We start from the raw sequence: 27,045 nt of genomic DNA on the forward strand, positions 1-27,045 counted from the left end.
ACTCTCCAGGGAGGTTAATATGCTTAGTTCTTCCTGACTAGGAGCCACAACTACATTCTGAGGGCACTCGAGCCCCCCCCATCTCACACACCCCAAAGGAAGCTCAAGCTGTAGAGACAACTATCACCATACGCTGGGCTGGCCCTAGTACTTTGAAAGGTCTAGGAAAGCCCATGTCTTTTTTAGCCCTGGCATTTTAATATTTGCTCTCGCCTTGGCCTTTGTTCAGCAGGTGGACTTGCTGGCACCTTCAGTGCCCAGTTGAAACACGGTGTAGGCGTAGCAGAGCCCATCAGTGGTGGGTGGGGAGGTTTGTGAAGACAATTGCTTGCGAAAGCCCGACAAATGTAGTCTCGCACTTAACTTGGCGCCTCTTCGTGGGGGGATGCATAGATGAGAAATGCATTTAATTTATTGAGTTCCTGCTATGTGCCAGGCATGGTACTGAGGCAGGCGCTGGAGAAAAAAGCCCTGAATTAGTCAAAGTCCCTGTTCTCTTGGAGCTTACGTTCTAGTTTTCTATTTCCTGATAATCCATTTTCCAGGCGAGGAGAGCGAGACACAGATCCGCAGCTGGTAAAGGGCCCAGCTGATACTTAAAAACACTGGCTGGATCTCGCCAGCGATCTATGAGCGGTCACTTCCGCTCCGAGGCCCGGGTCTCGCACTCCTCGGAAGCCTTCCGTGTGGCCTCTTCCCTGTTCCTCTGGGAGTCCTGGGCTTCAGCTGCCCGTTCTCTGCTCCAGCGCTAACCCTAGAAGTACTGGTGTAACGGCGGACGGATGAAAGAGGACGGCAGGGCGCAGCGGCCCCAACCCTCCGCCTGACGAGTTCAGGTCCTGGGCGGGGCGTGCGCGGCCGAGCCCCGCCCCCCGCGCTGCTGCTCGCCGACTGCGCACGCGCATCGGGCCGCGCTGCCTTCCGGCGGCACCGCCTACCACCCGGGACGTCGGCGGCGCGCGACGTAGTCGGCTGGATAAATGCGGTGGCGCCGGGCGTAGGAGAGCTTCAGCCCGGAGCGTCTGGGCTTTCGGACGTTTGGCGGCGTCGCGGGTGGCAACTGGGCTCGCCCGTGCCTATCGCTGTGCCATGGCGGACGAGGGGAAGTCGTACAACGGTCAGTGCTGGCCCGCCGGCCGGGGAGCGGGCGATCTGGGGCCCGGGTGGGCGGCGCTGGCCTAGGCCGCGGCGGCGGGGCGTGAGGCCGCGAGGGGCCCGGCCTCCGCGGGGAGTGGCGGCGGCGCGGGCCGGGGGCGCGGCAGCCTGGAAGCCCGGCCGGACTCGAGGACGGGTGCCCGACTTGTTGACTCTGGAATCCTGACGTTGCGAGGACCTGGGGCTCGGCGGTGGGGGGACGAGGTTCCTTTGAACTTTGTGGGTGGTTGGTGCCTGTCAGTTCAGTTTGGCGTCCAGACTCTTCCTTCAATGTGCGTCAGTGCCCTGATCATGGGCTGCCCGTGCCCTATTTTCTACTGCGTCCAGTCGGTCTTGCCCCACCTCCCCTGCGGCTTTGGCTTTGGCTTAATATTTTAGATCTACGCACCAACTCGATGTTCTAGACCAAATACATACAGGGTTTTTAGTCCAGAGTAGTGGTTAGGAGCACATGACAGCCAAGGTTTCAATCCTGAGGTGGCTACGACAAGCTTGAGTGAGTTAGATTCTCAGGCCTCATTTTCCACCCCCTTAATAAAGGTAGAAACAATACCTACCTCCTAAGTTTGTGTCCATGTCCGTGTCCGTGTGTTTGTGTGTGTGTGTGTATTAAAATGAGATCATTTGTATCAAGTGCTTGGAGCATAGTGCCTGGCGCTGGGGAAGGTTCTCAGTGAATGTTAGCTACGCCTTCTATTCATTTATTCTTTTTTTCCTAGGGTCATTTCTTAAGGTTCATTGCAGAGTGGTAGGCATTAGGGAGACATTATTTGGGAGTCATGGATTTTTTATTTTTAAGAAGCCATTCCTACACACCAGGATTCAGAGGGTCATGTTCCTAGAGAGCATTCGAGGACCCTCAGTTAAGCAGTCTGAGTCTAGGTGTTGTCTCCTGAGTTAAAAGGCATTTGTGGCCAAGGAAATGAAGAGCTCACTCCCAAAACTTCAGAGTGGCAGTTTGAGAACAAGACTTTTGCAGAAACCGTTGAATTGGTCATATTTGTAACTGATGTTTGTACTGTATAGGCAAAAGAAGTATTGTTTACTGAAACTCGATGTAGTCATTGTGGTTGATTGCTTTTAGGAGATGTGAGAGAGGTTACCATCCAAATTTTGATTGGGGCTAAGTAGATTTGGGAGGCTGAGAGAAAGTAGATTTTAGGTGACTTTCAGAGTGTCTGAATTGTATTCAGTTACGCTTTTGGGTCGCTCACACTTCCACTTTCTGCTTCTCCTCTCTGTGGTTCTGGCTTTTGCTTCATTTTTCAAAAGCCTTACACGGTTTTCCAATAATTTTTCCCTGATGTTGCCATGCCACAGAGAGAGTTCTTTCTCTGGACAGGCAGAGGAGTTTGTATGGAGGTGGCCTCTGTAGTTAGTGTGTATCTCATCCTACAGTGCAGGGTGCTGGATACTGTGATTGCCACACCAGGGTAGCTGGACAAGTATGTAGTTTCTAATTTGTGTTCTGTTTCCAACCCCAGAGCACGATGACCGCGTTAGTTTCCCTCAAAGAAGAAAGAAAGGCCGGGGTCCTTTCCGGTGGAAGTGTGGTGAGGGGAACCGTAGGTCTGGAAGAGGAGGTTCTGGCATTCGGTCTTCCCGCCTTGAGGAAGATGACAGAGATGTGGCAATGAGTGACGCCCAGGATGTTCCCCGAGTAAGATAGTAAGTGACCGGTTGATCTGGTTTGAATTTAGTGACTCATTCGTTTATACTCTAGCCCGCTTACTCTCCATGTCATTTTTCTTTCCACCTGGAAAGCTGAGAAATGCCAGGACCAGCTTAATGGTTGAACAGACTTAGTTGTAGTCCTGATAACAGTGTGGGAAGGTCTTTGAGAAGACGTTCCTAGTGTTTGTGGACATTTTATTCTCTTTTTTCTACAGCAACCCCTATGCTGCCCGACCCAACCGTCGGGGCGATAGTTGGCATGATCGAGACCGCATTCATGTTACTGTGCGGAGAGACAGAGCTCCTCCAGAGAGAGGAGGGGCTGGCACCAGCCAGGATGGGACTGCAAAGAACTGGTTTAAGATTACAGTGAGTATTTTGGGAAGTAGATGGTGCAGGGGAGATAGGGGGCCAGGCTCGGAGGGAAGGTGGTTTACTTTTCATTCCACAAAATCAGTCTTCTCAGCTGTTCACTGCACAATTAGGTATCTATCCTTTCTTCTAGGAATCAATATCTTCGAATACCTCCGAGCAGGTTCAGAGAAGGAGTAGAAGGGGACGGGCAGGAGGGGGAGAGTGGGGAGGCCATCTAAAGGGAAATGTGGCAACTATGTTGAAAGGGGAAGAATTCTGATGTCTCCATTTGGCTCAAGCCGAGTGTGGAGGTTGGGGTCCCTTAAGTTCTCTGAGGGGCAGGCAAGGTATAAATAATATCTTGGAACTTTTAGAGTCAAACAATTTGATTCTTCTGAGAAATGATAAGTCTAAATGGACAGAAAGGAAGTTAAGGAATCCATGTCTGGCTTGAGTAGAAAACCTTTAGCCAGCCAGTCCTTTCTTTAGAGATGTTTGAAAGCTTGATAGAGGTGCAAAATGAGCACTAGATTGGGCCTGCTGTTCAGCCTTAGTTACATGTTGTTCCCTTCTCTTTTCTTCCTCTCGTCTAGATTCCTTATGGCAGAAAATATGACAAGTCGTGGCTCCTGAGCGTGATTCAGAGCAAGTGCAGTGTCCCTTTCACCCCCATTGAGGTAAGATAAGACCTGAGTGGCTGCCTGGGCACCAGGGAAGGCAGAGGGGCCAGCTGGGCTGGGGGCTCTGGGCTCTAAGTCTAATGATCTTGTTCCCTCTTCTTGCAGTTTCACTATGAAAACACACGGGCCCAGTTTTTTGTTGAGGATGCCAGTACCGCCTCTGCATTGAAGGCTGTCAACTATAAGATTTTGGATCAGGAGAACCGAAGGGTGTGTGTAAAGGGCGTGGCTTGGTTGGGGTGGGGATTGGTGCTCAGGGCACAGACTGGTCTTGGGCCCGGGGCTTAGGCTTCCCTAGAGTTCACCCTGCGCTTTGTGTCTGCCCTGCAGATATCTATCATCATCAACGCCTCTGTTCCGCCCCATACTGTGCAGAATGAACTGAAGCCAGAACAAGTAGAGCAGCTAAAGGTGTGGCAGACTCAAGCAATGTGTGTTTCCACCCCAGTCCTATAGTTCTCACCCCCACCCCGCAGACAACCTTAGTGACCACTGAACCCTTTTTCTTCCACTGTAGCTGATCATGAGCAAACGATATGATGGCTCCCAACAAGCACTTGACCTCAAAGGCCTCCGTTCAGACCCAGGTATGGTTGATGGCAGTAACTCTCAGATAGGTGGGGCCAGAGGGGGATCTGTCAGACTGGGAAAGGTGGAGAGTGGTTTGGGGCTAACGCTGGCCTGGGCAAGCCCTCTCAGACTTTCCTTTCCTTCTGAAGATTTGGTGGCCCAGAACATTGATGTGGTCCTGAATCGTAAAAGCTGTATGGTAGCTACCCTGCGAATCATTGAAGAGAACATCCCCGAGGTGAGGGCTTTGCCCCCGTATTAGGTGGGAGGAAACAGGGTGGGATAGATCAGGTGGGGTTGGGAGGCAGGTTTGTCTCTGATCCCCCTTGCTGGTGGTGGTTCCTCTAAACTCCTCTCTCCCCACAGCTGTTGTCCTTGAACTTGAGCAATAACAAGCTGTACAGGCTGGATGACCTGTCCAGCATTGTGCAGAAAGCACCCAACCTAAAGATCCTAAACCTCTCCGGAAATGAGGTGAGACTTGAGAGCTCGCTTGTGTGTTGGGTGGGGTGGGCAGAGGGTGGAGAGGGCTTGCCTGGTGAGGGCCTGCCCCGTGCAAGAAGCACGGGAGAGGATTAAAGAGAATGAGGGTGGGGTTGGGGGTATGGGGATCTAGCTGGCTCTCTTTACCAGGGTGTCTTCCTACCTTTTCTCCCTCTCCTTTGCAGTTGAAGTCTGAGCGGGAGTTGGACAAGGTAAAAGGGCTGAAGCTAGAAGAGCTGTGGCTCGACGGAAACCCCCTGTGCGACACCTTCCGAGACCAGTCCTCCTACATCAGGTCAGTTGTAGCCTCTGTCTCCCCTCCTGGGGACCTTCACCCCCTGGGAGGCTGAGCTAATGCACCCTGACCAGTGGCCGTTGCAGGAGATGTGCAGCCCTGAGCTGGAACCACCTATCCTTTGGGAGGATCACGTGCTCTTCCCTTTTGTCTGTCCGTGTCTGTCTCCCAGCTTTGCCCTGAATTCTCCTTTACTTCCTTCTCACCTGACTTCTTGTTTGCTGGTTCTGTAGCCTTTCTCCTTCCTTCCTGAACACAGCCTTTTCTAGAATCTCCCTACTCTATTCTTCCAAGAAGGGCATCTCCCCAGGACCAGGGGCTGTCTTATATATGCCCCATACATGGAGTTGCCTTGGGCCGAGAGCCTCATATCCCTGGGCTGAGAAAGCCCTCCCTCCCTGAGACTTCCTGCTGATGGGCCTTCCCTCCTTTGTCTTGTGATGGCTCCTCTTGCCCTTTTGCCAAGAGGGACCCTTTTCTCACAATCTGCTTGTCCAAGGCTGTTGCCTGGGCTTTCTCGCCCATACTGAGGTTGAGGCCTCCTGGAGGCTGGTGCCATGCAATCTGTCTCTCTTGCCCAGTGCTGTGAGCTGGGCCCTTCCTGGAAAAGAAACCTGGGTTCCCCAAGACATGTGACCAGAGCCGGGGCCCCGCCAGCAGGCGAGGGAGTCCCAAGGCAGGTGCTGGGCGTGGAGGCCACGGGGGCAAAGGCTACCAAGGAGACAGAGAACTGACCCTCTCGGAGGGCAATGCCTCTCGCTCACTTGCACACTTCACATCACCCTGCTTGGCCCCGGAGGATGGCTGGTTAGCCAGAGACGGGTAAGATTCCTCAGGGAAGGAACAACCTAAGACAGGCACAGTCGCAGAGGGGCCATCAGGAGAGAACTTGGGGGCCAACAGAGGTGGGGCAAAGACCCTCACCCCCCCAACTTTGCAGGGGCTTGAACCCTCCGCCCTTCCGAGGGAGGTCTCCTGCCCCCATGGCTGCTTCGCTTCCCACGCCCAGCTCAGATCGGGACCCAGGGCGCAGACAGAGACCTGGCCAACAGCATCTCCCTTCTTGCAGCAGCAAGGATTTGTTTCCATTTCTACCTTGGACCAGAGGGAAAGAGGCAGCGGAAGGAAAGGGCTGTGTCAGGTGCCTTCTTCCGTCTTTTCTCTCTCTTTTTTCTGAATGCCTCCTCGCCTCGTAGTTCTTCTACTTTTTCTTCGCTTTCTCTTTCCTTTTTCTCTTTGCTCCCCTGTATCTCCCCTACCTCTCCCTCGCCCCTGCCCCTTCCTGCCTTTTTCCTCTTTCCCTTCTCTTCCGTCCTTCTCTGCTTCGTTTGCCTCACCTCTTCCTGAGCCCCGCCTCGCTCACCTCCCTGCCCCAACATCCTGTGCCATCCCTGTGGTGTGTTCTGGTCTTGGCCACAGCCAGACCTGGCAGAACTGATGGATACCTGTTGAGGCAGCGGAGCCCCTGGGCTCCCACCCCATTCCCTCCTCCCGGGGCTGCACAGGTGAGTAGGTAGAAGGTAAGGGGGGCAGGGAGGGAAGGAGGTCCTGGGCTTCAGGCCTGGGCTGGGAGTGCTGCTCTTGTGGCGCTCGGGTCAGGCAGAGAGAAGAGAGTCAGCCTTCAAGGCAGTCATTTTTGGGTGCCCCGGGTGAGGTGGGGAGTGGGGCCGTTTTTCCTGGAGCTCAGAGGCTGGGGAGGAGTGAGAGGACAAGCAGGATGGGCTGGGCTGTCCCTCGGGTGTTGGTATATTTGCTCCTAGAGCAGCTCAGGAGGCACGGTGGCTCTGAAGCATCACTCACTTCTGTCCCGTTCTTGACAGCGCCATTCGCGAACGATTTCCCAAATTACTACGTCTGGTAAGCCCATAATTTTTTTCATTCTCTTCTAACGAGCATGGCATCTCCCACCCTTAGAGTCTTGGCCACCACTTGTTTGTATGGCCACTAATTTGGGGACACAGAGGCCTTTTAGAATCTGAAAAATGCTATAATCCTTCCCAGAAAAATGCTTGTAGACACAATTGCATCTTTCAGGATTCCTGGATCTTTGTCAGGAATCTTTTACACTTGACCTCTGACCCCTCACTCCTAGTTCTCCCATCTAATTACTCATTTAGCCTTTTTTCTCTGGTTTACACTGTCACCTTTAACTTACTTTCTGCAGGACGGCCATGAGTTACCCCCGCCAATTGCCTTTGATGTTGAAGCCCCCACGACGTTACCGCCCTGCAAGGTGAGAAGGGGGGACAGAGTTAGAACTTGTGTTGGGAGGAGAGTATTGGTTACGTGGTCCTAATATCTGTTTGATCCCAGGGAAGCTATTTTGGAACAGAGACCCTGAAGAATCTGGTCCTGCACTTCTTGCAGCAGTAAGTATCCTAGGGCCCCTGAGGCTGGGGAGAGGGCGGCTAGTCCCAGCACAACTCACTCTTGAGAGCTGTTGGGTCCCATCCAGACTGTGGAGCTCAGACCTTCTCTCCTGTTGTCCCCACAGGTACTACGCAATTTATGACTCTGGAGATCGGCAGCGGCTCTTGGACGCCTACCATGATGGGGCCTGCTGCTCCCTGAGCATTCCTTTCATCCCCCAGAACCCTGCCCGGTGAGTATCACATCCCAGAACGTGGCTGGGACCAGAGTTTCTCAGCAAATACAGTCCAGCACCTGCTAGCATCCACACTGCTCTGACCACCACCTCTTTTTCTTCCTCTTCCCTCAGAAGCAACTTGGCTGAGTACTTCAAGGATAGCAGGAATGTGAAGAAGCTTAAAGACCCTAGTAAGTGTGTGATGTGAGCAAAACAGGATGGGAGAAGGGGATGGGAAGGAATCAGTCCTAGGGCTTGGGGGTGTGCAGCAACCCCTAACCTTGGGTTCTCCTCTGCCCATAGCCCTGCGGTTCCGGCTGCTGAAGCACACACGTCTCAACGTTGTCGCCTTCCTCAATGAGTTGCCCAAAACTCAGCACGACATCAATTCCTTCGTGGTAGACATAAGCGCTCAGACAGTAAGCACTTATTTCTTCCCTGACAGAGGCCTGGAATTGGGGAAGGGGCGGTTAAGAGGCAAGGGGGGCTCTCGCTCTGGCTGGGAGCCTACATGGTAACTGATGCTGCTTCTCTTTCAGAGCACGTTGCTGTGTTTTTCTGTCAATGGGGTCTTCAAGGAAGGTGAGAATCTTGGGAGTCCTGAGTTTACAGAGTGGTCCCTCCCCCAGCTAGAGTCTTCCTCAGCTACAGTCTCAGCTTCCCAGCTACCTTCTCTTCCTTCTTCTTCCCTGACCTCCTCCCATTTTTCCCCCAAGCCGTCTACATTTGGCCCACCCTCTCCAACTGTCTTTTCTCTCTGGGAGATGGGGAAAAGCCTGAGGATTAGGACACAGACTTGGGAGTTAGGCAGGTCTGAGCTGCCATCCCAATCTTGGTCCTTTGTGCCTGTGGGCAATTTACATTACCTCTGAGCCTCAGATGCTGTATTTGTAGAAGGGGGTTAGTAATAGCCATCTTATAGTGGTGCTGTGGGGAGTAAATGAAGTGACTTATAAAGTGCTTGGCCTAGAGCCTGGAACACGAAAGGTCGTATCAGTGGGATACTGGTGGTTATTATCATTGTCCTCCCTGACTCTGATACTCCTCCCACCTCTGTGCCCCTGTGCACACATAATCACCCCTGATCCCTAAGTGTCCGGCCCACTTAGGGATCCTTGTGTCAGATCAGACCATGATCTGAGCAGCTGTTTGTAAACAGAACGTATGAGCGACCCTAAGAGGTCATTGCCATTGTTATCACTGCAGTGGATGGAAAGTCTCGGGATTCTTTGCGAGCCTTCACGCGCACATTCGTTGCTGTTCCTGCCAGCAATTCAGGGTAAGTATTTGGCTTAGCACGTGGGGTCCCAGTCCCAGTTCATGGCTAGCACTGTGGGAATGGGGGTGGTGGAGTCAGTCCTCAGGGTATTATTAGCATTTCAGAAAGGCAAGGGAATCAGAGGAGGAGGCTCACATAGTGGCTAAGAGCTTGGCTCGGGAGTCGGACTGTCTGGGTTTTTTCATCCTGGCTCCACCACTTCTAGCTACGGGCACGTTTCCTTATCTGAAAACTGATATGACCGTGTTCACTTTCTCAGTCTGTTGTGAAGATAAATGGGGGCTAAGAACTGTCCATGGGTTGGGAGAGAATGTAATTCTAGCGTGTTTGGTAGGTACCCCATATCTAGAGTCCATGGGAAGGGGGTAGATGATAAAAAGTGATGGCTAAGAGTGGGAGGGGGACTTGGTGGGTATTGAAAGAATCTGCGTGTCAGGTGTCAGCATAGGAATGATGTTGGGGGGATGAGGTTATCTGTCTGTCTGTCCAGCTGTCTAAGGTGCTTTTTGTCCCCAAGGCTGTGCATTGTAAATGACGAGCTGTTTGTGCGGAATGCCAGCCCTGACGAGATCCAAAGAGCCTTCGCCATGCCTGCGCCCACACCTTCCTCCAGCCCAGTGCCCACCCTCTCCCCAGAGCAGCAGGAAATGCTGCAGGCATTCTCTACCCAGTCTGGCATGAACCTTGAGTGGTCCCAGAAGTGAGTGCTGGGCGTGTGTAGGAATAGGGGTAAACGGAGGTAGCGTTGGTAGCGAATAATGAGTGCTCCTGAAATTTTAAAAGCCAAAAGTTTTTTTATTGCTTAAAAAAATAGTCCATAAAAAATTTGTCCTATGCATAAATTAACATAAAATTTAAAACCAAAATAAGTCCCTTTTTATATATTGTTCTGCAACTTACTTTTATTACTTATCCCGTAAACATCTTTCCCTATTTGTATAAAAATTACCTTGGTCTTCTTTTTTTTTTTTTTTTTTAAAGATTTTATTTATTTTATTTTTTCCCCCCAAAGCCCCAGTAGATAGTTGTATGTCATAGCTGCACATCCTTCTAGTTGCTGTATGTGGGACTCGGCCTCAGGATGGACGGAGAAGTGGTGCCTCGATGCACACCCGGGATCCGAACCCGGGCTACCAGCATCGCAGCGCGCGCACTTAACCACCAAGCCACAGGGCCGGCCCAACCTTGGTCTTCTTGATAGCTATTTAATATTCCTTTGTATTCAGTAGACCATTGATAGACATTTGGATGTTTTTACTTGTATAAATAGTGCAAGAGTGTGTATAATTGTTGGCAAACTTGGACGAGTGTTTCTACAGAATGGATTTTGAAGTGGCATTTAGTGGTCGAGGTGAGTGCATGTTGGTTCTAATGGGGGTGCCTGTCTTCCCCACTCCAGGTGCCTTCAGGACAATAACTGGGACTACACCAGATCCGCCCAGGCCTTCACTCATCTCAAGGTGAGGTTTGAGAATACAGTGGCAGAAAGACAGGGATCTGTGGGCCTTCAAGAGGGTCAAGTAAGCTGGGGGGACAGGAAGGTAGGCCGCCTGGCTCTACTGACCTTTCCTTTTTCTCCAAGGCCAAGGGTGAGATCCCGGAAGTGGCATTCATGAAGTGATCCATAGTCATGCCCCAGAAGAAGACCCCTGTAAATAGCCCTTGGATATTGATGTCTCCTTGTCGTCTGCTCCTCTCCGGCCCCGAGGCCACCCTGTGACTGTGACTGAGGAGGGAGGGCTGCTGGATCCCTCTTCCTCACCTGCCTTCTGGAAGATTGAGCCTCACTGGTGCCAGGAAGCCAAAGCTTACTTTGTAGAACTGACACTAAACTATCCGAAGGACCCTAGGTGCTTTGTGTACTTAACCCCAGAATCCTCCCTACTTTTTAAGATAAAGAGTGATATTGTATTTTGTGTCGTGTGTACTGGATTGTTTAGCCTGGCCCCTACCGGGGACCGGCCGGGCCGAGCCGGGCCGGGGCCTCTCGGGCGGGGGGCGGGGCTCAGCGCTGTCCCTTCCCAGGCTGACGGTGGAGGGGCTCCGAGGCGGCGGGGCCGCCGGCAGGAAGTCCCGCCCCGGAAGCGGCGCCGCGCGGGCCATGGCGGTCCCTTGGCGGCAGTGTTCCCTGCAGCTGCTTGTCGCATTGCGGGCTCTGCCCGCGCGCCGGCTCATGCACGACGCGGCCCCGCCGCGGGACGTGCTGCTCTTCGAGCACGAGCGGGGCCGCTTCTTCGCCGTTCTCGGGCTGTTCTGCGCGGGCCAGGGCGTCTTCTGGGCCTCCCTGGCGGTGGCAGCCTTGGCCCGACCCCCGGTCGCAGCGCGGCCTCCGGACGCGGAGCTCCCAGACCGCGGCCGCTTGGACCTGCGCTCCACGCTCTGGCGCTACGGCCTGGCTGTCGGCTGCGGCGCCATCGGTAAGGCGTCGGCTGGTTTCCCGCCGCGGGAGCGTGGGAGGCTGGGCACGACCCTCCCTGTTTAGGCAAGGAGAGTAAGGGGCTCCCGACCCTCCCGGATGAGCAGGAGGGGTGGGTAGGTCACCCCCATAGGAGCACGGAACACCAGAGTTGGAAATTCCCCACTTCCCCCTGCCCAGCGCCAAGCACTCGGACAGGCCTAGCTGAGGTCCTTTCACTCTGCGACCTTGAGGAAGTCACTTAAGCTCTGGACTCGTTTTCTCGTCTTTAAAATGAAGATAGACAATCTACTACGGTTGTTGGGCGGAATGACTACCACAAGACTTTGGGGTATAAGAGGAGCTCAATAAATGTTATCAGGGCACTGGAAGGGTTGCTGCTTCTCTCCAGTGAAAATCCCTCACCCCCGTCTTTGCTCTTCCTGCAGGTACCCTGGTACTTGGTGCTGGTCTTCTCTTTTCCCTCCGCTCGGTGCGTTCAGTGATGCTCCGGGCTGGAGGGAAGCAAGTGACCCTCAGCACTCATGCCCCCTTTGGCTTGGGGGCCCATTTCACCGTTCCCTTGAACCAGATATCCTGCATGGCCCACCGGGGTGAAGTCCCTGCCATGCTGCCTCTGAAAGTCAAAGGCCGGCGCTTCTACTTTCTCTTGGACAAAGCTGGACATTTCCCCAACACGAAACTCTTTGACAACACTGTGGGTGCCTACCGTAGTTTGTGAAGAAACCACCTCGGGTCACTCACTCCTCCCAGAGGGGAATAAAAACTGAACCTTAGGGATGGGGTGACAGCCAGTATCACACAAGGGGACCCGAGATTCATTAACAGCAAATAAAAAGGCAGTCATCCCAAGGCTGGTAACTGATAGTACCTGAAAGTTTTGATCCATATCTGTTGAGCCTTCACTCTTCCTCCCATCCACCTACCTACAGTGCTTTAACACCAAGAACTCAGTACCAAGATGAAGGAAGAAAGTATTATATTTTGGTACAAAAACAGCTGTAGGAAGAGAGGTGGAGGAGGCCTGTCATCATGTTTCCCTCCTGGAGGGAAAACTGAGGCTCCCAGCATAAACATGGCCATGTGGGGGCAAGAGATTGCAGGCACTTGGGCGCAGTCTTTGGCTGCAGGAAGCACTCTTGGGTTACTCTTCAGGAACTCCAGAGGCGTGGCCCAACCAGAGCATCTGTCTCAGAGCTCCACTCAGGATCCCCCCTCTCCAGAGGCCGGTACGGGGTGGTTTCAGACTTACACTGTGCGACCTGGAGCACCAAGACCACACACCAAAATACCAGATTCACCCAAGAAGAGGTCTGTGGGAGACAGGAACAGGAGTGTGAGAAGTGGGGCCATCTCAAATCCAATTCCACCCACATACTGCTCTGACTGCCATCAGGCTGACAAGCCCTTCAGCTCCTCTCAGCCTCTCACTGGTTGGCCAAGCTCAGAGTACACTGTTGAGCTCCCTTATGCTTATGATACATATATGAATCTGTATCCCTGGGTCTCCACCCAGTCTTTTATATCCCAGGACCTCACTTCAGCATTGTGTAGGTTGGAGTAAAACTGCAGAGCGCTTCCAGGGGGAGTCCAAGGAATTTTCTGGGCTTCAGAGCAGCTGTGAGGTCAAAGAGACAGTTGTAAGAAATGGGGGGCGGGGGGGTATACCTGAAACATACCTGTGCCCAGGTGCCCTTTGAGATGAGAACTAATGGGGATATAAAGGGAGTTATAGGATCCTCTCTACAGAGGGATGGTAGTTGGCCCCAGCCAGGCTTCCCTCCCTCTCCCATTACCTATATGTAACGTTCAGGGAGATGATGGATTTGCAGAGAGAACTGGTGCCAAATCGAAGGATACAGGCAGACACTAAGACCAGGAAGATGGCTACAGCTGAGATAGCCAGTGCAATGCGGAGCCCTATCGGGCCTCTAGGAGGAGAGAACAAGCCTTGTGGTTAAGATGGGACTCCTCCCACCTCAGCCCCTGGCCCTCAGAGTGGGGCAGTCACCTGTGGGAGTCCTCGATGCAGCTGCTGTAGACCCAGAAGAGCAGAAGCAGGAGACAGTAGAGGGCCAGGAGGCCAGAGGCCCCAGCCACAAAGTAGCAGAGGGATGGGGCCGAGGGTCGGGATAAGGCCAGGGAGGAGCCATTCTTGGTGGCCACACCATACAGGGGACAGCTGCCACTGAAGGAGCCCTGTGGAAAGAAGCTGCTGAGTCCTAGATTTCAGGTTAATGCCTCTGGATGCAGGCTCCTGGCAGGTGTTACAGGTAACCTAGGCCAGGGCTATCCCAGGAAGTTATTCGTGCACTGTCAGTTCCTGTTTCTGGGCCAGTAGATAACACAGAGGGCCTGCTGGGGCAATCAAACCTGCTGTGGCCAAAAGGATCAGGAAATAGGTAGTGGTTATACAAGGAGCTCCAGAGATGCCCCACAAGTTCTGGTCTCCCCTTTGTGCGGAAATCCTAGAGCAAAACCAGAACTTGTGTAACCTTCAACAACTATTTCCAGTGTTTTCTAATCTGTAAAACAGGCATAAGAGTGCCTACTTTATAGGGATTAAACAATCTTACTTAATAACAAGATTGCATGGCTGGGGTAAACGATGTAAATTATTGGCTTTTGCTTTACATAAGCGTTTTCTACATCGCTATTTTGTCACTGTGTTGCCATCACGTAGTAGCTTGATCATCTCCACTACACTGTTTTATTTCTTGGCGTAGCTCAGCACCACAGTCTCTGATCTAAAGGAAAAAGAGGGCCTGGGCCGACTTCTGTTTCAGAACCAGGGGAAGCCACCACCAGACCGGGCTGTGTCTGGTGCTGTAAGACACTCCCGAGAACTCGTCCCTTTGGCGAGGGAATGACTTTCAAGTATGACCTGGGCGGACGGAGCCACAGAGCGCGATTAGCGCCGATGCACCTGGGCCGCGGATCCGGCCTCACCCGACCCACCGGCTCCGCGGAGCAGCGCGCCGACACCCAGCCGGCCGGGAAAGCAGTGGTCTCTGTATGTCAGGGTGGCCGCCCCCCACCGCCCCGCCTGCCCCCGCGGCGGCCCCACCCCGCAGCCGCACCTGCGTCAGGGTCAGCGCCGCGGCCGCCACGGCTCCGCACAGGAAGGCGGCCGCGAAGAGCACGAGCTCGACGCGCTGCAACCAGGGCAGCGCCATGGCGCCCTCGCCCCCAGGAAGCGCCGCCGCAGGAGCCAACCGCCCAGACCCCGCCTCCTCCGGCGCGACAACGAGCGCGGAGACGTCACTTCCGGGCGCGGGTTTATTCACAGGGGTGGGGCGGGCGCCGCCTCAGAGCGGCAGGTACAGCGAGTAGTCCGAGAGCGCCCAGCGGCGAGCCGGGCGGCTGGTGCGACCGATCATGGGCAGCTTCTGCACGTAGCGGGAGGCGGGGCTGGGCCCGTACGGCGCGGGGAAGGCAGTCTGGAAGAGGCGTCCGCGGCACCGCCTGCCGGCCTGCCGCCCGGCGATGATGAACCGGAAATGGGGGGCGCCGCGCGGGGCGAAACGGCTCTTCTGGAAGACGTCGCGGGTGCCGGCGCCCGGGCCCTGCTGCCGGGGCGCCCCCCGCGGCCGGTGCACGCGCGGCAGCGGCCTGCTCTCGGAAGCGGCGGGCGCAGAGGCCGCCGCGGGGCCGCCGCCCCGGGGGCTCTCGTCGCCCTGCGGGCTGACCATGGCGCTGGCTGTCAGCTGCGGCATCTTCCGCACCGAGTCCTGGGCGGCCGCCGGCTCCTTCTTGTCCCCGGGCGGCCGCGGGGCCGTGGGCGCGGGCTGCCCTGTGCCGAAGCGGGTGGCCAGGCTGTCACCGAAGAAGGCATAGAGCTCCCGGTAGATGTCCGCCAGGGTCACTGAAGGTGAAGGATCCTCCGGCCCCGCGCCTCCTGGCGGCAGCGGGAGGCCAGACCCAAAGCCTGGCTCTGCGCTGCCCCCGGAGGGAGACTCCTGCAGGAGAAGGCTGTCCCAAGGCAGGTCGTCCGGGCGCCGGCACACCCTGCCGCCTGGACCACCCTTGTTGGGCTCTGCTGCCTGGGCCTTCATCTTCAGCAGTCGCTCTACGGCCACCTGTAAGAGCAGAGGGACGAGGACAGGCAAGAACTAGGAGGACCCTGGGCCCATCAAGTATTCCAAAGGAAACCAGCTGAGTTGCTGAGCTCCCGCAGGGAAGGGAGGCTGGAAGGGGCTGGCACTCACCAGAATGGCTCCATAGACTTTGTGCCCATCTGCTTTAACCTGGGCATTAGATACCGAATAATCATCTAGCACAGCCTGCAGATTTGTCCAGTAGGTGGAAAGGTGTGGGTAAAGGACTCGTTCTACTGCCTGGAAAGGAGAGAAGGCATGCAATAAGCACCTCTTTGTTGCTTACTGCCTCTCAAGTACCCTTTCCCAAGTAAGACCTACTTTTATCTCTGATACTGGACAAGGCTCAATCCTCCTAAATTCCCTGACTGGCATATTCAGCCAAGGTTTATGGAACCTACTGTATGCCCAAGCCTTCACTAAGCCCAGGAATAAAGACTGGGTATAAAGACAAACAAATAATATAAAGTGACCCCACTATCACTGACATAAGTGCCAAGGGCTAAGAGGTTATAAGTACGTAATGCCCATTGTTACAACAGAGAAATTTAGTTTGCCAACTGCTACCCTATAAAATTAATAGGCAAGTACTGTCCTCTCTTTTTTGTGTGTGTGAGGAAGATCAGCCCTGAGCTAACATCTGTGCTAATCCTCCTCTTTTTTTGCTGAGGAAGACCGGCTCTGAGCTAACATCTATTGCCAATCCTCCTCCTTCCCCCCGCCCCCCCAAAGCCCCAGTAGATAGTTGTATGTCATAGTTGCACATCCTTCTAGTTGCTGTATGTGGGACACGGCCTCAGCATGGCCCGAGAAGCAGTGCATCGGTGCGCGCCTGGGATCCAAACCTGGGCCGCCAGTAGCAGAGCGCACGCACTTAACCGCTAAGCCACCGGGCCAGCCCAAGTACTGTCCTCTCTTAGACGTAAACTGGGACTCAGTTCAAACCACCTGCACAAAAACAACTGATCAGAGACCTGGGCTCTGATACAGAATTTTTAATCCTGTGATTAATTTGGGGGAAAGCAATTAAGACTCACAGAGGAGGTGGCATTGTGATGGGCTTTGATGGATAAAGAGTTCTTTAGTCATCCATAGCCCGAGGATTTGAAACTGCTGACAAAACTGACAAATTCCTAGAAAAATATATCTTACTGCTGACTCAAGAAGAAATATGGAAGCTTGAATAATTCTGTAACTATGAAACATATTGAAACAGTAGTTAAAAATCTAACCACAAAACACTATACCAAAATTTACCAAGACAGTCTATGGACACTCAAGGAAAGGAGTATCTCAATCATAAAAACAAATATGAAAAAGAAATACTACCTCCCTACCTCATTCTTTGAGGCCAATATAACCCTGATACTAAGACCACAAAACGACAATACATGAGAGGAAACTTATGATTGATTTCACTCATGAATACAAATAAATCTTTTAAAAATTTAGTAAATCCAACAGTATAAAAAAAGTACACATAAAGTAGTACATATAAAACAGTATATAAAAATGGATTATATTCCAATAAAAGTTTTGGATTTTTTAAAAAATCATACTATGACCAAATTGAGTTTATCCTAGAAATGCAAAGATGGTTTAATATTACAAAATCTATATATTCAATCACATAAACAAAAGCAGAAAAACCTTATGATCAATTCAAAAGATACAGAAAAAGCATTTGATAAAAGTTCAACATAATAATAAAACTAAGAATATACAGTAATTTTCTTAATTTAAGAAAGGTTATCTGTTGGGGGCCGGCCCGGTGGCGCAAGCGGTTAAGTGCGCGCGCTCCGCTGCGGCGGCCTGGGGTTCACTGGTTCAGATCCCGGGTGCGCACCGACGCACTGCTTGGCAAGCCGTGCTGTGGCGGCATCCCATATAAAAGTGGAGGAAGATGGGCACAGATGTTAGCCCAGGGCCATCTTCCTTAGTAAAAAAAGAGGAGGATTGGCAGATGTTAGCACAGGGCTGATCTCCTCACAAAAAAAAAAAAAAAGAAAGGTTATCTGTAAACAAACAAAGTAAACATCAGCCTAAACAGGAAAGGTTATTAGTGCTTTTTTTTTTTTTCCCCTGAGGAAGTTTCACCCTGAGCTAATATCCGCTGCCAATCTTCCTCTTTTTGTATGTGAGCCACTACCACAGCATGGTCACTGACAGACAAGTGGTATAGGCCCATGCCTGGGAACTGAAACTGGGCCACTGAAGTGGAGTGTGCCCAACTTAACTACTAGGTCACCGGGGCTGGCTGAGCACTTCTTTTAAAGATTTTATTTATTTTATTTTTTCCCCCCAAAGCCCCAGCAGATAGTTGCATGTCATAGCTGCACATCCTTCTAGTTGCTGTATGTGGGACTCGGCCTCAGGATGGACGGAGAAGTGGTGCCTCGATGCGCACCCGGGATCCGAACCCAGGCCGCCAGCATTGCAGCGCGCACACTTAACCACCAAGCCACGGGGCCGGCCCTGAGCACTTCTTTTAAAATTGGAAATGAGGCAAGGATGCCTATTATCCTCATATGTAAAATGATATTAGTGGTCCTAACAATAAAATAATAAAAAGAATAGCAAGAATCTAGGAATAAATTAAATAAAGTGTGTAGGTTCTCTTCAGGGAAAATTATGAAAGGATCCTGAAAGACAGTGAAAGATCTAAAAAAATGAAGAGAGATGACATGTTTGTGGACAAGAAGACTTACTGTAATTAATGATGTCAGTTCTCTCCAAAACTGATCTAATAGTCAATATAATTCCCATAAAAATCTCAATAGCAGCAAACAGAATTTATTCTAGGTAATTCTGGCCCGGTGGCGCAGCGGTTAAGTGCACGTGCTCCGCTTTGGCGGCCTGGGGTTCGCAGGTTTGGATCCCCGGCGCCCACCTGACGCACTGCTTGGCAAGCCATGCTGTGGCAGCATCCCATATAAAGTAGAGGAAGATGGGCACAGAAGTTAGCCCAGGGCCAATCTTCCTCAACAAAAAAGAGGAGGATTGGGGGGCCGGCCCCCTGGCTTAGCGGTTAAGTGCACGCGCTCCACTGCTGGCGGCCCGGGTTCAGATCCTGGGCATGCACGGATGCACCACTTCTCCGACCATGCTGAGGCCGCGTCCCACATACAGCAACTAGAAGGATGTGCAGCTATGACATACAACTATCTACTGGGGCTTTGGGGGGAAAAAAATAAAATACATAAAATTTTTTAAAAAACCCAAAACTTGTGCTTCTTCTGAAAAAAAAAAAAGAGGAGGATTGGCATCGGACGTTAGCTCAAGGCTGATCTTCCTCACAAAAAAAAAAAATTTATTCTAGGTAGGCAAAAGGGGTTCAGCAGAAAAATCCATTCATACAATATGTTAACAGAACTAAGGTGCATAATCATTTGATAATCTCTACAGATGCTAAAAAGTATCTGACAAAGCTCAATACCTATTCATGTTTAAAATACTCACTACAAGAGAAATTGAGGGACAGTTCCTTAACATGATAAAACAGAATGGGCAGGAACTTATGAAATGGGGGTATGTTATTATCTGCCATGCAGGAGTTTTTAAAGGATAATATATTTATATACAGAAAGTGAGGCTATCACTGAGCCTGGCCTAAGGCAAGAACCCAATACATGGTAGCAGCAAGCATATAGTGTTTTTATCGAAAAAGCCACACAAATACTATTTTTCTAACTATAAATGGCAGCTCTTGTGGCTCTGTCTGTGAGAAAGGCCAGGGTCCTCACCTTCCAGCCAAGGGCATGCAGCCCCACTACAGCCCCGTAGTGAGAGCAGAGAGGCCGCACAGGGTCTGCCAAGACCTTCTGCAGGGAGAGCAGGATCTGCTGATAGAGGCCACTTACAAGGTCCCCATGAGTCCTGTGGGAGCAACATTCAGTCAGAGAGGGGAACGAGGCACAGCACTGCCCAAGTGGACTCAAGTCACGGCACGGAGAAAAGAGTCCTCGTTTAGCACGCTGGGCAAAGTGATGAGGTGGCTAGGGGAGACTGGCCAGGGGCCTGAGGGCTGAAAGACCAAACCCTTGGCGTGTTTGTCATCCGGTGTGACACAGCACACAGCACACCAACTGGGAAACTCTAAGGAAACAGGCTCCCATGGCCTGAAAGCCAGAAGTTCCACCCCATCTCCCTACTCCAACCCACTCAGCCCTGCAGCTGTCCCACCCTTTATTCAACTCTGGGCCCAGTGGCTACCAGAAGATGTGGCTGAGCAGGAGAGCAGCGCCATCCCGCAGCGTCCAGTGGTCATTCAGGGGGTTGATGGAGGCAGCCAGTGGCTCCAGGACACAGTAGAGGACACTGCCCACCAGGGAGCGGACATAGGGCCCCAGGCAGAGGTGTGGGTTCCGAACCAGGCTCCGTGCCACTTGCAAGAGCCGGTGCAGCTGCTCTAGGTCATGGCTTACAGATTTCACCTGTTGGCAGAAGAGGGCATCTCAGGGGGACAAGATGGTGCAGGCAGCAGCCTGCTGTTCTGATGGCACCTGCCGTGAGCCCTATATGTGGCTGGGTCATCTCTTCCTTACAAAACATTCTCCCCTGCCCCAGCCTGGTCACTTACCCCACTGACCACATAAACAAAGTAAGGCAGGAGAGCTGCGATCTTGGAGTTAGTCTGCAAGTCCTGGAGAGCAATCTGAAAAGGAAGGAGCCAGAATGCACTGGATCCACCAGCCCCAAGTATAAACCGACATTTTTTAAAAGGACAGGTTAGCACTTACATACTAAAATTTTAAATGTTCATACTCTTTGATTCTGCAATTCTAATTCTATAAACTTAATCCACTATAAAAGAAACCCACTCAAACAGAGCACTGTCTCTAATAATAAAAAATAGAAAACAGGGCTGGCCCCATGGCGTAGTGGTTAAGTGCGCGTGCTTCGCTGCTGGCGGCCCGGGTTCGGATCCCGGGCGCGCACCGACGCACTGCTTCTCCGGCCATGCTGAGGCCGCGTCCCACATACAGCAACTAGAAGGATGTGCAGCTGTGACATACAACTATCTACTGGGGCTTTGGGGGGAAAAAAAAAATTATAAAAAAAAAAAAATAGAAAACAACCTAAATGTCCAACGTATTTTTAACTGAGAAAAGCAGTTGTTCTAAAACCAGATGTTTAGTATACTACCACTTTGGTTTATATAGAGTAATCATAGTTTATACATAGAAAAAAAGGTGAGTGGGTGGTGCTACAGACTTTTACTTACTTTCTACTTTGTATTTTTTGTATTACAGTACTTCTATAATAAACATATGCTGGTATTACTTTTATAAGAAGAAAAAATAGAGAAAGTAAACGAGTACAACCATCATAGCCCTGAACCTCCACTACCTGTGCCCTCCAAACTCCTCTGGATAAAGATCCTAAGCCTAGGCACAATGAAAGCAGACAGCAGGCTAGTGAGGAAGGAGCTCGGCTTCCAGGCTCCCCATCCAGCTACCTGCACTGTGCCTGGGGAACAGGAGCCAAGTTTCTAAGGCAGAAATGTGTGGTAACAACATTCCTCATTTTTCAAGGGAAATCACAGCCGCCGCCAGACCTGACGACCTGGAGGATGTAAAACCCTCAACCTGACCTGGCTCCCTCTACTTCCTCTTTTCCTCTCCCTCGCAAGTCCAGGCAAACAAAGGCTGCAATCTGCATGCCCCACTTGGCCCCAGGTCAAGAGACATCCCAAAGAGCGGGCTCTGGAATTAAGGTGTGGGGAGGCTGACCACCTGAGCCCCCTAAACGGCCCTGCTGAACAACCCATTCCCTAAGGAACAAGAGTTCCTATTAGAGCAGGAAGGGTAGTCAGTGCTGGAGGAGGCCAGCCTCAGAGCAACCCCCGCCACCCGGAGAGCCCTTCCACCCACACCAGTCAGTGTGGAGAGGACAGGAAGTAGGCATCTGAAAGAATTTCATGGGAATTTGAAAGTTGGACTTTGCGCCCAATTCAGGCTCACTCGCTCACCTTCATCAGCTGTGGATCATCCCCCAGCACAGCTCGAGTCACTTGCTGGTAGTACTTGAGAAGATCATCAGTCAGGGAAGACACAGCACTAGGCACTGCGAGAGAATGGGCAGAAGGTGGTCAGGGTGGAGAGCCCGGCCCTCTCCTGGCCTCCCCAGCCTGCTCCCCGACAACCACCATCCCCACACCCCTCACAAGGAGCCCGTTCAGACGAGACTCTCAGAGCACAGAGCTGCAAGCCCCTCTGCGCAGTCTGCTCAGCCCTGACCTTGCAGGCTCTCCACACCTCTGTGCTCTGCACGCTGCCTCCCACCCTTCCTCTGCCAGGCAGATTTCTGCCCAGTCCTCAAGCCCCAAGTTCACAAGCCTCAGGCTCTGTGAAGCTCTGCTCAGCAGACCCTGGAAGTGAGACATCTCCCCTCAGGGACCCTAGGGTGCTGCCCAGACTTCTGTGCCAGCATCTGACACACAGCATCATTATTGGTTACAGGTTTAGGCTCCCATCTCCAACTCTGAGCCCTCTGGGCAGCGACCAGTGTCCACTCAGAACAAGGCATTGGTAAATACTTGTCAGAGGGGACTCAGAGGTGGAGAGGCACCACCCTCAGCTCCACAGGGATGAAAGTCCAACCAGAGGGTACGTTCCCCACACTCCCCCTTACCCGATCCTTGAGGTGCCAGGTTCCCTTTGCCATCTAGGTAGGAGACATGAACTAGAACCAGAGCAGAGAAATGAGTCACCCTGTGGTTTTGCCCCTTGTAGCACCACTCACCCCTCCAAGTTCCGTCCCATCCACAAGCCAGCTCATCACCACTCCTCTGACAGCCCAGCTCCTGTCCCCAATCCATGCAGGACCCTGGCAATCACCTCTCACAGCTGTCTCGGCACAGCCTTTGGGGATGTTGGTGGCCAGGGCCAGCTCCACCAGGTTGATCTCTCGATCCTCAGGGAAGTAGAGCTCACCCTCCCGCGCAGGGCGCAGGGGCAGCACCTCCTGGGATCCGTAACCACACACAGCCTGAGCAAAGAGAGGATCGGAGGGCAGGCTGAATCCAGGGAGGGAAGAGGCACTCTACCAACCAGGGCAGGGAGCCTGTGTTTGAGAGAAGTCCAGAAGAATAGAACATGGTCCCTCCTCACAGATCTGTGGAGACTCTGAGCCCCACCCCCAGGCTGTTGGTCCTCCTTCTCACACTTTGAAAACACCACTTTCTTCTAAACATGACCTTCTTCCCTCCACTCCCTGCCCCGGAACAACTATTCTAACATCCCCATTTGCATTCAAGGGCCCTCCCTCACCCAGAATGCCCTCTCTTTTCCTCTCTGCTTCGTTTAACCCAAGCCTCCCTTGAAGGCCCAGCTCAAATTCCATCTTTCCAAGAAGACTTCCCTAACCTCCCGGCCCCTGCGGCCTCCTCTCCCACTTTTCTGAACTCACAGCCCTGGGGGCTGGGCCTGGCACCCGGCACCTGTCCTGCGCTTGCTGTGAGCTTCCCTCGTGTGTGCATTTGGTCTTCGTGTCTCACTATGCTGCCAGGCCTGAGCTGGGCAAGGAGGTGGGCTCACGCCAGCTGAGCCCTCCGCAGCCTGCACCCCACTCACCTCCACACTGCTCCATCTGAGGGCCCTGTTGAAATCCTCGACGGTCAGCTTCCGCCGTTTGGTGTGTTTCATGAATTGAGAACTATTCTGGGAGGGGAGAAATAGAGTCAGGGGACAGGGAGCAGGGAGTGTGGGGCCCCCAGTGAAGACAGGCAGCCTGGGGAGGAGGCAAAAAGCATACCAGACCAGCGACCAGAAAGCCTCGATTCCAGCTCTGCTCTTATGCAAAACCTCCCCCAATGTCACGTTAACTCTCTGTGCCTCAGTTTCTCACCTGCGGCATGTGAATATGAACCTGTCTGGCCTGCCAAGCGGGGCTTCTGGGAGGAGCGTATGGGAAGATGCTCAGTTGGCTAGAAGGGGCGCTCTAGAAAGGGCAGGGACTGCCTCCACTGCATTCCCTCAAAGCACAGAGCAGAGGTGCCCCACACATACTTGCTGAATAAAACCCTGTGGGGGGGGGGTCAAAGGGAGATTGAATAAGGAGAGTTGGGGGGAGGGCTGGGAGTGGGGGAGCACACCTGGGTGGCCTCTCTGAGACGGTAGCACACGTCCTCTGCAAGCAGGGCTGCCACCTCATCGCTCAGCTCCAGGCCCGTGCTCTCCGCCATGAGTCGGACTGATTCCCGAGGGATCTCCACAAACCGCCGCTCTTCTCGCTCCGACATGGCCCCGATGGAGCTGGGAGTGGAGACGGAAGGTTTGCAAAGCCACCCCAGTCTCCCTCAGAGCCCAGGAGGCCCTCTAAACCAGTCTTGCTGCTCTTGCTCCAGAATCCCCAAACAAGGAGTCACAGAGGCTCTGAGTCCAGGTGAGGAAACTCAGGCTCAGAGCAAGAAACGGGCTTGAGCTGGGCCAGAAGGCAGACAACACTGATGCCTAAGAAAGTGCCTGGCTTTGGGGTTCACAGAACTGGGTCCCAGCCCTGCCCTACCACTTCCTATGTGAATTTGGCCAAGACCTTCACCAGTCTGAGCCCTGGTGTCCTAAACTGAAAAACAGAGGCAATAATCCCTGACCTCCCTAACTCACAGGGTTGCTATGACGATAAAATGAGATGATGTATGACCAAGTCAGCGACTAGAACGCTACACAAATGGAAGATGTTATCATCATTAATTATAAACAGAAATATCACATCTTCTTCCTTCTGATTCTTGCTACAACCACTATCTACTAAACCTTGATGAAAACACTACTTTTATCCTGACATTCCCTTGCTCAAAAATCTTCAATACTTCTCCACTGCTTATAAGAGGAAAGTCTAAACTCCCCAGCTTGACAGTCTGTGTTTGGTCCCAAATCCCCACAGCCGGTTCAAGCTGATCCCTCCTCCTAGTAAGACCTGCCCACTGTATTCCAGCCTGCCTTGTGCCCCACCACCACTGCTCAGGCTGCTCTGTCTCCCCCTCTACTCCAAGCCCCCACTCCCTCTTCTTTGTGAGGGCAAATCAAGTCTCTCCTGAGATCTTCCTGTCCCATATGCCGCCTGGGACTGTCAGACTTTTAGTAATTGGGCTTTTTGCCCATGTGTCTGATCTTCATCAGTTTGGCTCTAAGGCCTAAAAGCAGGAATCTGCTCTCCTGTTCACAGGATATGACAGAATAAGAACCCAACAAAAACAGTGGCTGATGACTGACCCCAAAAACACACACCATGATTAGAAGGTAGGCCTACGTGGGTCAAAGCGAAGCATCAGCACCATGGGCAGCCAGCCCCAGTTCCATGGTGACCCACCCTGGTGGTGCCACTACTCCTCTCTGGAAGGGCTCACTGGATCACCAGTGACCTCCAGGTGCCTAAATCCAATGGGCATCCTACCTGGCCTCCATGCAACACTTCTCTCAATGGCTCCCTATTGCCTTTGGAATAAGGAACAAACCCATACCATGGCTCCAAGGCCCTGCACATGCACCTATGTGCAACACCTCTTCCCACTCTCTCGTGTTCTGCATTCCCGCCAGTGGCCTCTTTTCATTTCCTCAACAACACCTTATTCCAGGACGTTCATACACTCTGTTTCCTCTACTTGAAATGTTCTCCACCTCCACCAGCAATCCCTTTGTCTAGTGAACTCCTAGTCTCGCCTTCAGATCTCAGTTCAAATACCACTTGCTCAGAGAAGTCTTCTCAAACCCCCACAATGTGCCAGTACTTTGCCTTCAGAGTAGTTATCAGTTTGTAATTACATACTTGTGTAACTTTGTTATTATCACCTACCTCCCCACTAGATTGTAAGCTCCATGCCGGCAAGAATCATGCCTGTTTGCCCACCTTTGCATCCCCAGCGACCCGCACAGTGTCAGCACAAAATACGCCCTCAATAAACACTTGCTGGAAAAACGAATAAAGAATAGCTATTTTTCTAAGCATACAGTATGCCTGAGGCACAGAGCTAAGTGCTTTATATGGTTTATCCCTCATTTTATCCTCATTAACAATGAGCCCAGGGCCGGCCCTGTGGCTTAGCCTTAAGTGCGCGCGCTCCGCTGCTGGCAGCCGGGTTCGGATCCCAGGCGCGCACCCACACACCGCTTGTCCGGCCATGCTGAGGCCGTGTCCCACATACGGCAACTAGAAGGATGTGCAACTATGACATACAACTATCTACTGGGGCTTTGGGGAAAAAAATAAATAAATAAAATTATAAAAAAACAAAACAAAACATCCAGCGAGCAGTAAGTAGGGAGGAGGGATTCAAACTCTTGTTCCTGATCATCAGCAGCAGCGGGCTGCGTGGGCAACAAGGCCGGGATTCCCAGCCCGAAGACTTGGCGTTAGAGACCCGCCAATGGATACTTGAGCTTCTGTTTCCCTATCTGTAAAATGGGAGGACGAAGTCCTGCCCACGCGGAAGGCGCGGACGGAGTTTCCGTATTATCTGCCCATATGAAGGCCCACAAAGTCCGGGGTCTGACCAAGGTCTCCCGCTCATCAACCTCCTCTCCACCGCATCCTCAGCCACCAGCCACACTGGTAAGGAGGCATGGGAACTAACCTCTACAGGCTTCCGTCCTGCGCATCCTCCCACCCAGCCTCGCTCATCCCAGATCCAGAGGTGGTGGGTGGGGTGGAGGAGGTCAGGGGTTACCGAACTTGTGTCACGTGGGCAGCGAAGGGGGCGGGCCCCCAGCGGAGCGGGCTCCAAGGCCGGTGAGTGCGCAGCCCGGAGTGGGACGGAAGGAGGTCCTTGGCCCTGCGAGGGCCTGCTCACCTGGGGGCTCCGGCACGGCGAGGGCGGCTACTGAGACGGCGGCGGCTACCGCGGCGACGGCGCCCACTCACCCAGCTCACACTAATTCCCTCTCTCGGCGCCCAGGCCCTGCCTTCCACGAGCACAGCCAATCGGCGGGCGCCTTGCGAAGCTCCCGCCCCCCAGGAAGTTTCCCGCCACGCGATTGGCCACTGGGAAGGTGCTGTGACAGCCCCTGGGCGGCGGTGGTCACGTGGTGCCGAAGAGTCGCGCTTCTTAAAGCCGCAGCTCTTGGGAGTTTTGCGAGCAGGTGTGTATGGGTTGGTGTGCTTTTTAATAACCATGTTCTCAAGGAAAGCGTCCCCAGTCCCTTGGTCTTGTCTGCTCCTGAGTTTCCAGCACGTGCATTTACGCGACGGCAGCGAAGCTTTAGATTTTGGTGTCTGGCTCAGTTTTCCTGCCCGCTTGGTGAGACTCAATTTACCTCTCCAACATCACCTGCCACCTTCCCCTTCCCGAGTGCTGGACCCCCGGAAGGTATGCTCTGCGGGCAGAAGGGTCTTCTCACTGGGCCAGACCCACGTGCAAGCTCCAGACTCCAGGGCTCTGCTCATTCGGGCACCCCTACTTCGTGTCTTCCCCGTTGTGTTCAATAAGCCAAGTGGAAGACGTCACCTGCCTCGGAGA

At 52.8% G+C, this 27,045-nt stretch overlaps 4 protein-coding genes across 8 annotated transcripts; 2 read left to right on the forward strand and 2 right to left on the reverse strand.

The window, feature by feature from the left end:
* The first annotated feature begins 954 nt into the window (after positions 1 to 954).
* On the forward strand, positions 955 to 10,988 carry NXF1 (nuclear RNA export factor 1). Of its 3 annotated transcripts, XM_004437496.3 has the most exons (21): positions 955 to 1,117; positions 2,640 to 2,823; positions 3,045 to 3,198; positions 3,777 to 3,860; positions 3,969 to 4,073; positions 4,194 to 4,274; positions 4,381 to 4,450; positions 4,583 to 4,671; positions 4,800 to 4,907; positions 5,102 to 5,211; positions 7,032 to 7,068; positions 7,376 to 7,444; positions 7,525 to 7,580; positions 7,706 to 7,813; positions 7,931 to 7,989; positions 8,102 to 8,217; positions 8,338 to 8,380; positions 9,005 to 9,077; positions 9,595 to 9,777; positions 10,477 to 10,537; positions 10,660 to 10,988. In XM_004437496.3, exons 1-21 carry the CDS (start codon positions 1,090 to 1,092, stop codon positions 10,696 to 10,698), a joined length of 1,857 nt encoding a protein of 618 aa, XP_004437553.1. In that variant the 5' UTR covers positions 955 to 1,089; the 3' UTR covers positions 10,699 to 10,988. The 3 variants fall into 3 exon arrangements, 2 of the variants coding, with proteins under 2 accessions (XP_004437553.1, XP_087278885.1); XM_087422759.1 differs by lacking the exon at positions 9,595 to 9,777; XR_015549719.1 differs by lacking the exons at positions 7,525 to 7,580; positions 7,706 to 7,813; positions 7,931 to 7,989; ... (4 more) ...; positions 10,477 to 10,537; positions 10,660 to 10,988 and having other exon boundaries at positions 5,102 to 6,716; positions 7,376 to 7,410.
* A 171-nt stretch (positions 10,989 to 11,159) lies between these two features.
* TMEM223 (transmembrane protein 223) lies at positions 11,160 to 12,363 on the forward strand. The gene is made up of 2 exons (XM_004437498.3): positions 11,160 to 11,494; positions 11,922 to 12,363. The coding sequence occupies exons 1-2, from the start codon at positions 11,179 to 11,181 to the stop codon at positions 12,212 to 12,214; spliced, it is 609 nt and encodes a 202-aa protein (XP_004437555.1). The 5' UTR covers positions 11,160 to 11,178; the 3' UTR covers positions 12,215 to 12,363.
* A 92-nt stretch (positions 12,364 to 12,455) lies between these two features.
* TMEM179B (transmembrane protein 179B) lies at positions 12,456 to 14,710 on the reverse strand. Its single transcript, XM_004437497.3, has 5 exons — positions 14,574 to 14,710; positions 13,505 to 13,692; positions 13,290 to 13,424; positions 13,033 to 13,111; positions 12,456 to 12,806 (listed from the first exon to the last, which is right to left on the reverse strand). Exons 1-5 carry the CDS (start codon positions 14,667 to 14,669, stop codon positions 12,645 to 12,647), a joined length of 660 nt encoding a protein of 219 aa, XP_004437554.2. The 5' UTR covers positions 14,670 to 14,710; the 3' UTR covers positions 12,456 to 12,644.
* An 84-nt stretch (positions 14,711 to 14,794) lies between these two features.
* On the reverse strand, positions 14,795 to 26,494 carry TAF6L (TATA-box binding protein associated factor 6 like). Of its 3 annotated transcripts, none has more exons than XM_087422764.1 (11): positions 26,380 to 26,494; positions 23,686 to 23,845; positions 23,165 to 23,251; positions 22,430 to 22,580; positions 22,224 to 22,274; positions 21,562 to 21,656; positions 20,170 to 20,244; positions 19,803 to 20,023; positions 19,334 to 19,466; positions 15,702 to 15,830; positions 14,795 to 15,572 (listed from the first exon to the last, which is right to left on the reverse strand). In XM_087422764.1, exons 2-11 carry the CDS (start codon positions 23,830 to 23,832, stop codon positions 14,802 to 14,804), a joined length of 1,860 nt encoding a protein of 619 aa, XP_087278890.1. In that variant the 5' UTR covers positions 23,833 to 23,845; positions 26,380 to 26,494; the 3' UTR covers positions 14,795 to 14,801. The 3 variants fall into 3 exon arrangements, with proteins under 3 accessions (XP_087278890.1, XP_087278892.1, XP_087278891.1); XM_087422766.1 differs by lacking the exon at positions 26,380 to 26,494 and adding an exon at positions 26,164 to 26,339; XM_087422765.1 differs by lacking the exon at positions 26,380 to 26,494 and adding an exon at positions 25,386 to 26,135.
* Between the last annotated feature and the right edge of the window lie 551 nt (positions 26,495 to 27,045).

Source organism: Ceratotherium simum, chromosome 34, assembly GCF_057802395.1.
Source record: "Ceratotherium simum simum isolate JZ-2026a chromosome 34, ASM5780239v1, whole genome shotgun sequence".
Lineage (NCBI taxonomy): Eukaryota > Metazoa > Chordata > Mammalia > Perissodactyla > Rhinocerotidae > Ceratotherium > Ceratotherium simum.

Bases quoted from the DNA above. Each gene is read 5' to 3' on its own strand.
- NXF1 (XM_004437496.3), top strand. From the start codon at position 1,090: ATGGCGGACGAGGGGAAGTCGTACAACG. The intron at 3,199-3,776 runs GTGAGTATTTTG...CCTCTCGTCTAG, and splicing joins AGAACTGGTTTAAGATTACA to ATTCCTTATGGCAGAAAATA. The intron at 7,990-8,101 runs GTAAGTGTGTGA...CTCTGCCCATAG, and splicing joins GAAGAAGCTTAAAGACCCTA to CCCTGCGGTTCCGGCTGCTG.
- TMEM223 (XM_004437498.3), top strand. From the start codon at position 11,179: ATGGCGGTCCCTTGGCGGCAGTGTTCCCTGCAGCTGCTTGTCGCATTG. The intron at 11,495-11,921 runs GTAAGGCGTCGG...CTCTTCCTGCAG, and splicing joins TGTCGGCTGCGGCGCCATCG to GTACCCTGGTACTTGGTGCT.
- TMEM179B (XM_004437497.3), bottom strand. From the start codon at position 14,669: ATGGCGCTGCCCTGGTTGCAGCGCGTCGAGCTCGTGCTCTTCGCGGCC. The intron at 13,693-14,573 runs GTGCGGCTGCGG...TTCTTTCCACAG, and splicing joins CGGCGCTGACCCTGACGCAG to GGCTCCTTCAGTGGCAGCTG. The intron at 13,112-13,289 runs GTAATGGGAGAG...TTGACCTCACAG, and splicing joins TCCCTGAACGTTACATATAG to CTGCTCTGAAGCCCAGAAAA.
- TAF6L (XM_087422765.1), bottom strand. From the start codon at position 25,447: ATGCAAAGGTGGGCAAACAGGCATGATTCTTGCCGGCATGGAGCTTAC. The intron at 23,846-25,385 runs GTAGGTGATAAT...CTCCACTCCCAG, and splicing joins GCTTACAATCTAGTGGGGAG to CTCCATCGGGGCCATGTCGG. The intron at 20,024-20,169 runs GTAAGTGACCAG...TTCTGCCAACAG, and splicing joins TTGTTTATGTGGTCAGTGGG to GTGAAATCTGTAAGCCATGA.